Below are 16609 nucleotides of genomic sequence, written 5' to 3'. Positions count from 1 at the left end.
CTCACTTCTAGCAAGTCACGTCTGACTCTGCAGCAAAACCTCATGGAGCAAAACCATCTTGCCACCCGACTGGTACAACCCCCTGTGGCCCCTCTGTGTTCGTCCTCATGAGCAGCCAGTCCATAATAGTCCCTCTCTTCTGCCTAGGGCTGTTGCCAAGGAGTCTGGGCATGTGCGATGCTCAGGGTCTTCTAAGGACAGTGTCTGTGGTCATCATACTGATATTATTCAGCTGCCGTCCAGCAGCAGTTAACTCTATCTCCAACCTCTGCTGGGCTAGACACATCATGGAGTGAGTGGCTGCTGACTCCTGTACATGGCAGAGGGTCCCCGCAAACAGAGACCCCCTGCACCATCCACACACCTGTAACCTAACTGGGCACGTCTCCCCTGCCCAGCTCAAATACACAGCATCTTATTCATTTTAACCATATCCTTGTCCTTTTCTTCTCAACCCTTTCACTTTTGAAAAAGTCAGAACAATAATGTTTGTCGTAGCTAAAAACTAGGAGGGGACATCTCTGGTGGCACAGTGGATAAGAATCCGCCTGCCAATGTAGGGAACACAGGTTCAATGCCTGGTCCTGGAAGATTCCAAATGCCACGGAGCAACTAAGCCTGTGTGCCACAACTGCTGAAGCCCACACACTCCAGAGGATATTCAACAGTCTAGACCAACAAATGAGACCATGGGAGATACATCTTGGGTCTAGTTTAAAAATGGGAGAGAGAATAACACGGAAGGAAGAAGAGAGATGAAGTCTAGTCACTAAGAGGTTAGGACCAAGCTAGCAAAATTCAGATGGAAATGTTAAAGTGTGCTCATTTGTACTCACAAATTAGTAAGAGCCACTACCTGGTGGCTCAAACAGTAAAAAATCTTCCTGCCACGCAGGAGACCTGCGTTTGATCCCTGGGTCTGGAAGATCCCCTGAAGAAAGGAATGGCTACCCACTACAGTATTCTTGCCTGGAGAATGCCATGGACAGAGGAGCCTGGTGGGCTACAGTCTATGGGGTCACAAAGAGTCGGACACGACTGAGAGACTAACATTAGTAAGAGCAGGAGACATGCAGGCTATATCTTGTATTCTTATTGTTTGCTCACATGACTAGGACTTGACAGTATTAGGTGCTATGGGCACCTGTGACATTACATGCCTTGGAGATCTGTGTTCCAGAAAATATTCCCAACTGAGCCACAGTCTATGGGAAATGACCCACTTAGACATTATAACGTGGTAATCACTTGATACTTTGGCATTTCAACTGGTACTAGGAAGTTAGCAGAAAGGATCCCTTGGGCCAGTGAAGATTGGTTTAACCATATATCAAATATAGAGCTTTTATAATTTTTTAAATTTAGAAAAAGAAAAGCTAAATGAAGATCAAATTTTGGTGGCTTGGAATTAAAGAGTTAAGACAGTTGGGGAGGTGGGAAGGGATAGAATGGGAGTATGGGGTTAGCAGATGCAAACTAGTATATATAGAATGGTTAACACCAAGGTCCTACTGTATAACATAAGGAGCTATATTCAATATCTTGTGATAAACCATAATGGAAAAGAATACATAAAAAAGAATGTTTATATATGTACAACTGAATCATTTTGCTGTACAGCAGAAATTAACACAACATTGTAGATCACCTATACTTCAATAAATAAATATACTGATGCAACAACAACAACCAAAGATAATTAGGCTAGTGCAAGAGTATCCATTAAGTCCAAGCTTTGTAGAATACCTTAGTTTCATCTAGCACAAGGTGAAAACTGCAACAACTGGTGTGTATGCATTTCAAACTATCTGGAGAGAGCAAAGAACAGAATATATGTTCTTTACCGACACTTCCTAAGGGAAGTCAAATTAGTCTGAACTCTGTCCCACATCCCTATCCTACCTCTTCTATGCTAAGGTAGCATATGCAGTGAAACCATATTTATGTTTATGTTCAAACTGATGTTTTATAATCTATGTTTATGAATTTACATATTAATATTCCAGAGGATAAATGAGAATATCCCATTGATTCAAAATTCATACAATTGATTTTATTAGTAGCCTGTTAAAATGAGTATAGGAGACTATTTGAGTTCAAATTTTACACAAAAATTAAGTATACTTATAATTAATATTTATAAAAGTATTTTGAAAGAATGATAGTTTTTTAAGTGTGACTTTATTAAAGAATGGAGCTACTTAACTAGACATTAACCCTCCTAAGTTTGAGCAGAGAAGAGCTCAAGAAAGAGGCTCTTCAACTAAGAAGCAGCAATTGGACAAGATGTTCTAGAGTCTTCTCCCCAGGACTGACTTCTTCCTTGGGGTTCTCTTATTTTGATTCTTTTTTCAGCATTATTTCTTAATACCAGGAAAATTTCCCTTTAAAAAACCAGTTCATCCCTTAAAATATAAAATGCCAATAACTTATGCTCAGAAATATACATGTGCATTTTAAAAAAAGAATTTTCACTAAAAACTTAGAAAGTTCACATTCACATGGAAAATACAGACTCATTAAAAACAGTCCAATTTCAAAATAGACTTGTGTCATTAAGGAGTCTAAAAAAGTAGTCAAGGGTTTGACAATTCTCAAACCACCTCAGTTTAAGACAAAACACTCAGTTCAGGAAGGCAGGTGTACCTTGGGAATACCTTTTCCTCCACAGACTCATTGGCTGCCACTGTCATCTTCTCTGCCTTATCACCTGTGTTATTTTAAACATAACAGCTTCTCGTCCCCCACCAAAGGACAAAGTGCAAAATATGAAACTCAGAGTCTCAGATTTCATGGTGGCCTCCAATTCAGTTCTGCTTTTCAAACTGAGGAGCAAGAGTGGCCAGAGGGGTGGTGGCTCACTCTTCCATAAGGTAGGGGTGGTGGCTCACCCCTCAGTCATAAGAAATGACTGTCTAGTGTTTTCCTTCCTGGTTGTAGTAGTCACCTTACTATCCCAAAGCATTCTCCTATGACTCACTCAATTTACCCCCATCCACCCCATCAGTCAGGAAGTGATGAACAGAACGTACCAATTTTAAATGCAAAATCTTTGCCATCCAATAACCACACCATGCAAATATTGTACATCAAACACAGATACTATCACATAAAACTAAAGTGGAGGGGACTTATGACTGACCAAACAAAATATTCAGTTAACAAAATACTTTTTTAAAATGGCCAATTGATATCTAGTTTCAACTGTTCCCTTTGGAAAAATGCGGCATATCTTGGTAATCTTCAGCATTTTGACAATTCACAATCATGAAGCAACTAAATTTAAAAAAACAAATAAATCTCCAGGAAATATCTGCAGTAGTCATATTAATTCCCATATCAAAAGTATCCAGACTAAAAAGTGTGTTAGTCACTCAGTTGTGTCCAGACTAAACTTCTTATTTATTCATCTAAACTTAAGGTTTTGAGAGAGTTCCTAAAATACAAATGTATAATAATTTACTTATGTAATTTTCTTGTCAGAGCAAACATTAAAGATTTAGTAGTCAATATTTAGTAAGTTTATTCGTTTATAAGTACTATCAAAATCAAAAAAAGAAAAGAACTGTATAGCTATAAAAGTAGGTTTAAAAATAATGATATTTAGATATCTTTATTTGTAATTTTCTAACTACAATGTTAGCTCTTAAAAAATATCATGAAACATGTCAACAGATAACAGAATGGGAGAAAGTTGAATTATATGTTAAACTTTTAAAAAATATTTGTATTTAAAAGAATACTTACTCTTTTGCCTCCCTCTAAGAGGATATATCCTGAGTTTTTCAATAATATCAACCACAATCAAGCAAGTCAGAACTAGGGAGACTGGCAGGTCAGGTAACATATCCGGTAACACATCAGTGGAACCATTAATATTCTTTTGAACCTGTTTTCAGAAGACCATTAAGAAGCATTAAATTTTTGTACTTTCTTTGTTCACAGTTCTTTGAGGAATCTGAAAGAAGTGCTAAATTAATATACATACATTTGCTAAAAGATCAGAAGCATGGTTTTCAGCTTTTTAGGTGTTCAATCCCACAAAGTTTTGAACCATTTCTAAAGATGTCATTAGGATCCACGTTAATGGAAGACAGAACTCTATCAGTTAAAGACAGACTTCAGTAAATGTGCATTAAAATTTAACAGAAGGAATCTCTCCCAACCCAACAGCTATACAGAGCCTCTGAGAGTCCTAGCTCAAAGATGTAGGGAGACAAAGATTAGAGTGTAGGGTCTTCTAACAAGAGAGAGCTGGGTAAACCCAGCTAGGCTTTGGAGCACTTGCTTCATCAGTTTAAGGTATCCACAAAAAACCTATGGCAAAATCCAGTTAACCATAGTACATTAAGAGTTTTCAATATCTCTGAGGACAAGAATAAACCAAAGGTTACACCATTACCATTTCTATTCAACACTGTACTGAAGTCCTAGCCAGTATAATGAAGTGAGAGAAAGAAACGGTGTTTAAGTATTAGGAAAAAAGAGAAGCAGAAAGTCATTATTCATAGACTGTATGATTATAAATGGACAAATCTCCCCCAAAAGGATAAATTATTTCCTCATACCAAAAACAGAACAGTTATAAAAAAAGATTTTTAAAAATGATACCATTTGTTACAACCTCAATAAAATTCCAACTTTTCTGTGGAAAATGATAAGCTGATTCTAAAATGAACATGGAGATTCCTTCAAAAACTAGGAATAAAACCACCATATGACCCAGCAATCCCACTGCTAGGCATATACCCTGAGGAAACCAAAATTGAAAAAGATACATGTACCCCAATGTTCATTGCAGCGCTACTGACAATAGCTAGAACATGGAAGCAACCTAGATGTCCATTGACACATGAATGGATAAAACAACTGTGGTACATATATACAATGGAATATTACTCAGCCATAAAAAGGAATGCTTTTGAGTCAGTTCTAATGAGGTGGATGAACTTACTGCCTATTATACAAAGTGAAGTAAATCAGAAAGAGAAAGATAAATATTGTACACTAACATATATATATGGAATCTAGAAAGATAGTACTGATGAATTTATTTTCAGGGCAGCAAAATAAAGAACAAAATACAGAACAGACTTATGGACATGAGAGGGAGAGGAAGAAGGAGAGGGTGGGGTGTATGGGGAGAATAATATGGAAACTTACATTACCATATGTAAACTAGATAGTCAATGGGATTGCTGTATGACTCAAGGAACTCAAAGAGGGACTCTGTAACAACCTAGAGGGGTGGGATGGGGAGGAAGATGGGAAGGAGGTTCAAAAGGGAGGGGACATATGTATACCTGTGGCTGATTCATGTTGATATTTGGCAGAAAACAACAAAATTCTGTAAAGCAATTATCTTTCAATTTTAAAAAGTGGGAAAAAAAAGAAAATACAAAGAGCAAGATATTCTAGAAGAAAAGGAAAACAGGAAGGTTTACTCTTCTGGATACAAAGAGCTATTATAAACATATAAGAATTAAGATATTGTAGTGTTGGCACAGGAATAGAAAAGTAGGCCGTGGAACAGAACAGAAAGCTCAGAATAGACTATGGACACACACATTTGGTTTATTAACTACAGAGAAATGTGACAAGGACAGACATTTTAATAAATGGTGCTCAGTCTATTAGCTATTATTTGGGGGAGAAAAAAACAATCCCTTACTGCACAACACACACAAAAATTAGTTATGGGTAGATTGTGAAGTTCAAAGAGAATTTCAAAATGTTATATAGGAGACTGTCTTTAGGACTTTAAGGTTTAAATTGACAATATGATAAAATTGTTTCAAACAGGTAACCAAAAGAAAATACGGCAAATAAAGTGACACAGTGGACTACTGGCAAAACCAATACAATATTGTAAAGTTTAAAAATAAAATTAAAAAAAAAGGTTTTATCCATCAAAATATACAATTAAGAGCATGAAGTTACAGAATGAGACGTTTGCAATACATAAAATCGACAAACAGCCTGAAATCTGAATATATAAATAATTTCTCCAAATCAATTTTTAAAAGATAAGCAACGCATTAGGGGGGAAACGGAATGAAAAATATGCTCAATCTCATTAATTATTGGGGAAATGAAATTGAAAACTATAATGAAATTCAAGGATATTCTCACCATAATGGTTAAAATAAAAAGGCTGACAACGCAAGTCCTACTGAGGATGGGGAACACAAAGACTGCTCATTCTCTGCTGCTGCTGCTGCTGCTAAGTCGCTTCAGTCGTGTCCAGCTCTGTGCGACCCCATAGACGGCAGCCCACCAGGGTTCCCCATCCCTGGGATTCTCCAGGCAAGAACACTGGAGTGGGTTGCCATTTCCTTCTCCAATGCATGAAAGTGAAAAGTGAAAGTGAAGTCGCTCAGTCGTGTCCGACTCTAGCAACCCCATGGACTGTAGCCTACCAGGCTCCTCCGTCCGTGGGATTTTCTAGGCAAAAGTACTAGAGTGGGGTGCCATTGCCTTCTCTGCATTCTCTGCTAGTGGAAGTCTAAATTAATATAATCTCTTTGAAAAACTGACACTTTTAGCTATAATTGAGTACTTGAATATCTTGTGATCCATCAGTTCTACTCCTGCACATTTAACTAACCCAAATGCTTATATATGGCACCAAGAGACACATTTAAGGATGTTCACAGCAGCAAAAACTGGAAACTGAAATGACCATCAAGAGTATAACTGATGGGAGTTCCCTGGTAGCCAAGTGGATAGGAGTCCCTGGGCAGGGAACCAAGATCCCACCAGCCAGGTGGCATGGCCAGAAAATAAAATAACATAGAATAGAACTGATAGAGTGTGATATATTTGTAAAATGAAATACTGTACAGGAATAAAAAATGAAAATGAATGAACTACATCTAAACAGAAAAACAAGAATAGCCCATATTTTGAATGAAAGATACACAGACAGAAAGATCATAGACAGATAGACAACAATTTGATTTCCTTGTATAAAGCTTTCAAAAACAGATAAACTAACCTGTGAAGTTAGTAAGGTAGAAGTGACCTTTTGGATAGAAGGAAGGGTAGCCAATAGAGATGGCCTTTAGGGAGCTGGCAAAGTTTTATTTTTTGAACTGAGTAATGTTTCCACAGGGGTTTCCTTTGTAGTATCCCATTAATATTGTCTATATTGTGTGAACTTTTCTGTTTGTGTGTTACACCTCAGTGAAAAATAAGAAAAAAGTAAACAAAAATATGCAACAATGGGTGAAACATAATGAGAAAGTTGGCCCAAAGGGGCCATAGATAGTGCACAAACCATAAGTAGTGCATAAATAGTGCATAAACCATAAATAGTGCATATAGTTTATCTATGATAAACCATAGACAGTGCATCACTGGGACAGCAGTGTTCCTTGAAAGGTCATACCCTGAATTTCTGAAGCTCATAGGTACCTCCCAGGTGCTTTACAAGGTCTCTGGTGGGGAAGGAAGAGAAAATGACAAATCAAGATTCAAATATTTGTGGGTTGCCGTTTGATGCAAAGTCCATCTTCTGAGGATATTCTGTGTGTTCATATACTGTCCTCATGCTGCATCTAGGACATGTTCCAAAGTCATGTAATTTCTAATGATGTCATCCATTACCTGGTACACATCTCTCTCATAGCACTAAGCAGACCTACTCTTGCTGCCTGTTTTTTTGCTCTCTACCATCTGTTTAAAAATTACTGAGGGCTGTGCAGATGTGCTGTCGCTTCAGTTGTGTCCAACTCTTTGCGACCCCATGGACTGTAGGCCACCAGGCTCCTCTGTCCATGGAATTCTCCAGGCAAGAATACTGGAGTGGGTTACCATTCCCTTCTCCAGGGGATCTACCTGACCCAGAGATCGAACCCATATTTCCTGAGGCTCCTGCATTGCAGGCAGATTCTTTACTGCTGAGCCAGCAGGGAAGCTCACTGAAGGCTAGAGACTGTCAAATTTTTTTCCTCTATCCTCAGGATCTAATTTCATGTAATATGCACTAGTGACTATCTACTCAACATGTAAATGAAAATTTTATTAATAAATTAAAAAATTACATCTTTCAAGCACCTTACAAATAATAAGATTAGCAGGGCATTCTGCTTTGAATTACTATCTGGGTAATAAGAGTTCTCACAGCCTAAAAGTTGTAGCTATAATATTCCTGTTCTGCAGATACCCATCCATCAGAGTCCCTTGGGAGCTGCCTTTGGTTGAAACATAAATTCAAATTTATTTTCAAATAAACATCACATGCAAATTATTTGGCAACAGATATCTTACCAAAGGTCTTATCATGTGAGTGGCTGTTCCCTGAGATACTGTTCTATTCTCTTTAAAACCAAGAACACTCATGAAAAACATCAGGTTAGAAGAAACAAAATGTGGATCTTCTCTCAAATTCCTTGCTTTTTTATTATTTTCAAGTGACATTCCTTTCTCCCCACCCCTCTACACAAACACCGTAGATTTTAAAAAATTGGCTGTTAGACCTTCCTCCACAATCACAGAGATAACAATGATCTAAGACTGGAGAAAATCAACTTTAAGAAACTTGTTGGGCATACCATTCTGTGAAATTTTAAGAACAGGGGGACATTCTAAAATCTCAAAATCTTACAGGCAGGAGAAGAAATCAAAATTCCATACCTCGGTCACTGCTATAGAAAAGCTGAAGCTGGGAAGCGTGGTGAGTACTATACACATCATCAGAACAGGTCTCCTAGCAAAGGAGAAAAAATAAGCAAAAGCAATAATGTACAAGATCAACAGTTCCTGTTCCATTTTGCCAGTTGTGCAGTTCTTGCACTCCTTTATAGTTTTTCTAAGAAGCCACTGCTTCCCTATTTCCATTTCCCAAATGTTTGAGTATGGCAAAGGGGAACACACAAAAAACAAGGATGTTTTTCTAGAATAAGAGGGTGAAAGGTTTCCAAATAATTAACAAACCGTCGACGGCTAAAAGCATCACAGTGCAAGGCAAATGACGTTCAATATTTTCATAACTCATTCATTAGAATCCTGTCCAACACGTCAGGCTCTGGTGACCAGTTGAAAAAAAAAGAACAGCATGACTCTCTCTAGGGATACTATAGCCCATGCTGCAAAACTGATCTTTCAAAAAATAAATTAGAAACCATATACCATTAGTTAAAGGTGACAAATCTGGATTTTTCTTACCTGAGGGGGGGGGAATTTTATTTATATATATATATATATATATATATATATATATATACACACATACACAAAAATCACATAGTTTTCATATTTGTTTTTGGACCACCTTTTAAGCCTTGCCTGGAGAATTCCATGGACAGATCGTGTAGTCACAAAGAGTTGGACACAACTGAGTGACTAACACTTTCACGTTTTAAGCCTTGCATGATCAAGCAATCAGTTATTGAGATATAACATATAAATATTTTATGACAGACAGAAGTAACACATATATTTAGCATTATCAATTTACAGGAAGGTACTGTAAAATACACTCAAATTTTTCTATAATGAACTATTTACCTCCTCTCTCCTTAGTTAAGAGTCAGAGTCAGAAGAGTTAAAGTCGGCTCAGTCGTGTCCGACTCTGCGACCCCATGGACTGTAGCCTACCAGGCTCCTCCCACCATGGGATTCTCCAGGCAAGAGTACTGGAGTGGGGTGCCATTTCATTTATAGGATAGTGTGTGTTTAAGCGCACAGTGTTGGAGTCTTTCAAAAGACTAAGAATTTCTGCCTGCCATGTCCCTCTACTTCAGCCTCATCCTAGATTTTCTAGGTATAGACATAAGATAGGGGTGAGATAGCCCAACTCTCATAGCCAGACCCAGAACAACCTGCTAAAACCAGAGGTATGATGAAATTTTAAAATTGGTAGCTTTGCCTCTTGCTCTGAGCCAGATGGAGATTCCTGAAGCACTCAGCTCTCTGAGGCTGGCAAAGGCATTCACAGAGTCCTCTTCTAAGCTTCACCTTTAAGAGTACCTCAGGAATTATTCCGGCACCTCTTCTTTTTCTGTGTTATTTGCCTGATATCTCGGCCAATCCCATCATCTAAACATCACCAACTAGCCCAGGACTTGCAAACAGATTCTAGAATATATACAATGGCCTCTGTCCTGAGATCTGAAGTTGGACACCCACCCATCTATTTGGTACCTCCATTGGATGTTTAACAGACAACTTAGGCTTAACAGGCCTGAAAAGGAACCCATACTCATTCCAGTCATCATCCAGTCCTGCATGATTTACTGCCAAAGTGCATTTCAAATCATCGTCCGCTAACACAGCTTACTCACTATCATCTCTTATCTGCAGTGCTTCGTAACCAGTTTCCTGTTAGTGTTTCTATTCTTGCCAAGCAATATTTTCCCATAAAGCAAACGTCTAATTTTGTAAATGTAAAACTCATCTTAACTACTCAGCTCAAAATCACCAGGGCTGGGAGGAGTGGGGAATGGGGAGTTAATGTTTAATGGCTATAGAGCTTCAGTTTTTCCAGATGAAGAAGTTTCTGTGGATGGATGTAGCACATCAGTGTGGATGTACTTTATGCCCATGAGCTCTACATTTAAAAATCATTAAGATGGCAAGTTTTATGATAGGTGTATTTTACCACAAAATATATTTGTGGGTTTAATAAATTTTCTAAAAATCTCCAGTGGATAAGTAATTAAAATAAAATTGAAACCTAGCACCATTGTCTACATGTTCTCCATGATGTGGTTTCTCTTATTTCTTTTACTCTCTTCACTTAGAATGATCTGCCCCTTCCCCAACATCCACTTAACCCCACCATACTGCTGCTCCTGCTGCTAAGTCACTTCAGTCATGTCCGACTCTATGCGACCCCATAGACGGCAGCCCACCAGGCTCCCCCATCCCTGGGATTCTCCAGGCAAGAACACTGGAGTGGGTTGCCATTTCCTTCTCCAATGCATGAAAGTGAAAAGTGAAAGTGAAGTCGCTCAGTTGTGTCCGACTCTTAGCGACCCCATGGACTGCGGCCTACCAGGCTCCTCCGTCCATGGGATTTTCCAGGCAAGAGTACTGGAGTGGGGTGCCATTGCCTTCCCCGCCCCACCATACTAATAACATCTAATAACATACTAATAACATTTTGGTATTCTGTGATCATACCAACCTTGCCCCACCTGCCAGATTTACACTAGCTATTCTTTTCTGACAGGGAGTCTCTGGATGATAGACCTAGTCTAGATCATAAATCTTTCATGTCTGACTCCTGTTTGCCTGTTTCCAAGGTAAGTTCCATGGGACAAGGTACCCTATCTGAGTTGTTCATTACTTTATCTCCAGCATTTAGAACAATATTTCCAAACCATTTTTATACAGTAAACTTTCTGGGAATCTTGTAAATCCTATGGACCCTTCTCGGAATTTTTAAGTACATAAAATACATAGACTTATACAACAAAGTAATGAGGCTGAAAGACAGTTATCCACAATCTTTTAAAATTTTGATTTAGTAATTTACATACCTCAGAGTAGGAAACGGCAACCCACTCCAGTATTCTTTTCTGGAAAATTCCATGGACAGAGGACCCTGGCAGGCTATAGTCCATGGGGCCACAAAGAGTCAGACACGACTAAGCAACTGAGCACACAGGCAATATATACACCTAGCTAACGCTTACGCCTTGGAAGGAAAGTTATGACCAACCTAGACAGCATATTAAAAAGCAGAGACATTACTTTGCCAACAAAGGTCTGTCTAGTCAAGGCTATGGTTTTTCCTATGGTCATGTATGGATGTGAGAGTTGGACTGTGAAGAAAGCTGAACACCGAAGAATTGATGCTTTTGAACTGTGGTGTTGGAGAAGACTCTTGAGAGTCCCTTGGACTGCAAGGAGATCCAACAAGTCCATCCTAAAGGAAACTAATCCTGGGTGTTCATTGGAAGGACTGATGCTGAGGCTGAAACTCCAGTACTTTGGCCACCTCATGCGAAGACTGACTCATTTGAAAAAACTCTGATGCTGGGAAAGATTGAGGGCAGGAGGAGAAGGGGATGACAGAGGATGAGATGGCTGGATGGCATCACTGACTCGATGCACATGAGTTTGGGTGAACTCCGGGAGTTGGTAATGGACAGGGAGGCCCGGCGTGCTACGATTCATAGGGTTGCAAAGAGTTGGACACGACTGAGTGACTGAACTGAACTGAACTGAAGAACATATTGTCTTATTTTCTTTGACACACTCCTATCCATATTGCAAAAGATGCAGAAAAGATGAGAGAGCACATTCGGGAGAAAACAATTAGGGTGTGGCTTGTGAATCCAATCAACAATCTCAGCAGAAACACTAACAGCTTGCACTGAAGGGCGACAGAGACAGGACAAGATGAAGTAAGGCCGTGAGACTTCCAGGATACGATAGGCAGGAAATGGGCTAATACAGAGCTGTGCCGTGCCATGTGTGCATGCTCAGTCCTGTTCAATTCCTTGCAACCCCATAGACTGTACCCACCAGGCTCCTCTGACCATGAGATTTCCCAAGTGAGAATACTGGAGTGGGTTGCCATTTCCTTCTCCAGGGGATCTTACCAACCCTAGGATTGAATCCACATCTTCTGCATTGGCAAGTGGATTCTTTACCACTGAGCCATCTGGTAAGCCCAATACCGAGCCATTTGGCTGCAAAGATGTGCCATCATTAAGAAAAGGGAAGAATGATTCTGTGATGCCACAGAGGCCAGGGAAGCTGCCACTTCTACCATGGGCCCAGGGGTTCCCTCCTCAGATGCAGAGAGCAGGCCTGTTGCCCGTGGCCCAGAGGGTGGAGCCCTTACTCTGATAGGTCCAGAGGACAGAGTGTCCACACACACAGTTTGGTTGTCAAGCCTTAAACCTTAGAACTGCAGGCTAAAACCAACATATAGGCAGACCTTGTTTTGCTGTGTTTCACATTACTGTGCTCTGTAACAAACTGAAGGTTTGTGGTATCATAGAGAATACACTCAGACATTAACAAGTCAGCTAGCATCCCAAGGAGACATCACGAAGAGTAAAAGGTTCAGAAATCACAGGACACAGAGAATAACTGATGGGACTTGGACACTGGAGAAAACTTCTTAGCAGACTAAATGGGATGTGGCTGAAATGGCTGTGATGAGCCCATCTTCAAATATTTGAAAAGCTTCAGTATAGACATAGTGAGCTCAGAAAGGAAGTCACCCTTAGAGACACAATGTGGAGAGTTGTCATCACACAAGCGACAGTTTATGAGAGCCGACGAGAGAGCTTGAAAAGCAATAAAAGGGGACATATGTATTCGTATAGCTGAATCACTTTGCTGTACACTTGAAAATAACAGAATACTGTAAATCAACTATACTCCAATAAATTTTCTTTTAAAAAAAGGGAAGAAAAAAGTGTCATGCTACTGAGAGTGACCATTACATGTGGCTAATTAATTGCTGGTAGCCATGCCAGCATAATTTCATAACAAGGACAGTACTCTGAAATTGGTGAGTGTTTTTTTTTTTTTGGGGGGGGGTGAGTGTTGAATCACTGAAAATTGGCTGATTGATTGATTGATTGAAGCCAAAATTTTCTTTTTCTTCTTCTTTTTAAAAAATCTTTTAGCCCCACCATGCAACATCTGGGATGTTAGTTCCCCAACCAGGAACTGAATATGGGCTCCCTGTGGTTACAGCATGGAGTCGAAACCACTGGACAGGGTATCCCAGAAGCCAAACTTTTCTATGCAAATTAAAATATGCAACCTCCAAATTAAAATGCTTGACACATAAAAAAGAAAAGCAATAAAAAGAGAAAATCAGGGGGCAATGGGTAGGGCTCCCAGCCATGGCCAAATTCATTGGCATCTAAGGCAGGGCATAGGATGTGACAGCTACAAAGAAGACGGGAAGGAAGCTACACATGGCAGAGTTTATTTCAATACAAGGAAATAAGGAAGACTATTCTCATAATTGCTTCCCAGGTGCCACTGGTGGTAAAGAATACGCCTGCCAATGCAGGAGATGGAAGAGATGTGGGTCCAATCCTTGGGTCAGGAAGATCCTCTGGAGAAGGAAATGGCAACCTACTTTAGTATTCTTGCCTGGAAAATTCCATGGGCAGTGGAGCCTGGTGGGATACAGTCTATGGGGCCTAAAGAGTTGGACACAACTGAGCGAGTGAGCACAATACAACACATTCTCATAATTAGAGACACAAAAAGTCATGAAGCTCCTTTAAAATCAGAGGCAGACTGTCTGTATTGTGAGAAATAGTATGATAGATGGACACTAAGGTATCTTCAGCTTTCAGATGATTCCAACACTGAATTCTAAAAGCAAGGGGAAGAGTAGAGTTTTAGAGGTGGAACGGAAATGCAGGCAACATTTTTCAAGGTTATTACTCTGTCAACAAGGACATGGAGGGAATGAGAGGGACAGAGAGGCAAAAGGAAGGACAGCTGTTGGTGAAGGTCTCCAGAGCCCCAGGAGGTTCATATAACGTTCTCTGTGCCTCCTTGAGCAAAAGCGACCAGAACAAGGGATCTGACGCTAGACGTGAATAGATCAAAAGTTGGCGAGCCATGCCAGAGACTCAAGTGCACAGTGGCCCTGGAAATCAGTGCCTGATTGGGGTGAGGAAAACAGTCATGAGAACAAGATGCTGAGTCGATAGAGATGAAAGAGGAAGAACTCATGGAATCTGGTGACTGACTGCATATGCAGGAGAGAAAAGCAAAAGTGAATCCACTCCTGCTGACTGACTGGAGGCAGTGGGACAAGCAGAGAAAGCCTGTGGTCAAGGACAAGAAAGTGATCAGTCTTGGTTTTCAGAAGATGACAGACAGACTGAGAGAAAGACGGTTCTCTGGGAAGAAGTAACTGTTAAATACCACTGGTTATCTCCTGGCAATTCACCTATGACCTTCTCGGAGGTGCTGGAAAGAGTGAGCTCTGCCTCCTCAGGTGAGCCAGTCACTCGTGTGTGTTGCTGTGCACCGTTAAGGTGCTCAGACTCAAGATAAATGGGGTCGGTCTTGACTCCCTACTCACTGGGCAGGTGGTCTTTTAACCTCTGTGCCCCAATTTCCTCACTCATTAAATGAACACTGTAAATGTTCTTCTTCATAAAAGAGAATTAACTAAAATAATACAGGCAGTGTGTTTACAACTCTTTTTGGTACATAGTAATTGTTCAATCAATATTTACTCTTATTTTACTATGATGACAACTAGAACTATTACTGCTATGACTTCCACTGCCACCAGAAACAAATCAACAGCAAATTTTGCAGTGTAAGTTAAGGATGTCAACAAAGGAAAATGTTCCAATTGGAGTCTTTCCAACTTGGCACTGCCCAGGATGGCTGACACGTCATGGTCTGAGGCAGAGGTCCCCAACCTCCAGGATCTAATGCCTGATGATCTGAGGTGGAGCTGATGTAATAATAATAGAAATAAAGTGCACAATAAATGTCATGTGCTTGAGTCATCACAAAACCATCCCCCACCATCCTAGTCCATGGAAAAATTGTTTTCCAGGAAACCGGTCCCTGGTGCCACAAAAGTTGGGGATGGCTGGCTAAAGAAATCATACTCTGCAAGACTCGATAGAATCCTAAAATATCACCCCAATCCAGTCTGGGAACCCCCAAAAGTCTTCTAGGATTATCCTTCCCCAAGGTACCCTCTCCGAGGAAATCTACTTCAGTTTCAGGTTAGTTTGTAGCTCAACGGTTTCACCCATTCAGTGATTAGTCTATACCTCAATGGTTTCACCCATCCCGTCATATCCTAGGCAAAGTTTCCTCTTATTTACTGGGATATAAAATTTGGGGTGGATATAAATAGTTTTTCTTCTTTTCCTCAAACGATGTCCCTAGTTTATTATAAATTATGACAGGCATCCCTAAAAAGAACAGTCATTCCAAAGGAATGAGGAAGTGTTTAACAAGAGTAAAAGGAAGAACACCGGATTAAAGTTCAGACTTCTGTTGGTTTAAAGTGTGCCCTAAACTTTCTGACCTTGTTTCCTCCCTTATAAAATGACAATTATATCCATTCCCTCAACTTTACAATACTGAGTGCAGGCCAAATGAGAAAATGAAACGTAAAATCACACTCTAGTATAGAACAGTCTAGTGGTTGTCAAGAGGGAGAGGACTGCGGGAGGACTGGGTCGGGAACGTGGCATTAGCAGCTGCAAACTGCCATATACAGTATGCATAAACAACAAGGTCCTGCTGTATGCCACAAGGAACTGTATTCAATATCCTGAGATACAGACTTCCCTAGTGGTCCTGTGGCTAAGACGCCACACTCTCAGTGCAGGGGGCCCAGGCTGGATCCCTGGGACAGGAAACTACATTCTGCATGCTGCAATAAGTGAAGATTTCACATGCCAGAACTAAGACCTGGCAGAGCCAAATTAAATAAAATACATATTCTGAAACAAACCATAATGGAAAAGAATATAAAAATATGTGTATATATGTATAATTGAATCACTTTGCTGTACAGCAGACATTAACACAATATTATAAATCAACCATGAAAAGTGAAAGTGTTAGTCACTCAGTCATGTCCAACTCTTTGCAACCCCATGGACTTTAGCCCCCCAGGCTCTTCTGTCCATGGAAT

At 39.9% G+C, this 16609-nt stretch overlaps 1 protein-coding gene across 1 annotated transcript in view; it reads right to left on the bottom strand.

Moving 5' to 3' along the window:
- Nucleotides 1–16609, bottom strand: part of TMEM236 (transmembrane protein 236) — a 47364-nt gene that overhangs the window by 21033 nt on the left and 9722 nt on the right. Inside the window, exons 2-3 of the mRNA XM_061436152.1 lie at nt 8638–8710; nt 3748–3889 (exon numbers count right to left, since the gene is read on the bottom strand). Coding sequence (XP_061292136.1) covers nt 3748–3889; nt 8638–8710 — 215 coding nt within the window. The remainder of the gene's footprint in view (nt 1–3747; nt 3890–8637; nt 8711–16609) is intronic.

Source organism: Bos javanicus, chromosome 13 (assembly GCF_032452875.1).
Source record: "Bos javanicus breed banteng chromosome 13, ARS-OSU_banteng_1.0, whole genome shotgun sequence".
In the NCBI taxonomy this organism is placed as follows: domain Eukaryota; kingdom Metazoa; phylum Chordata; class Mammalia; order Artiodactyla; family Bovidae; genus Bos; species Bos javanicus.
This window is presented reverse-complemented; position numbering and strand designations above follow the sequence as displayed.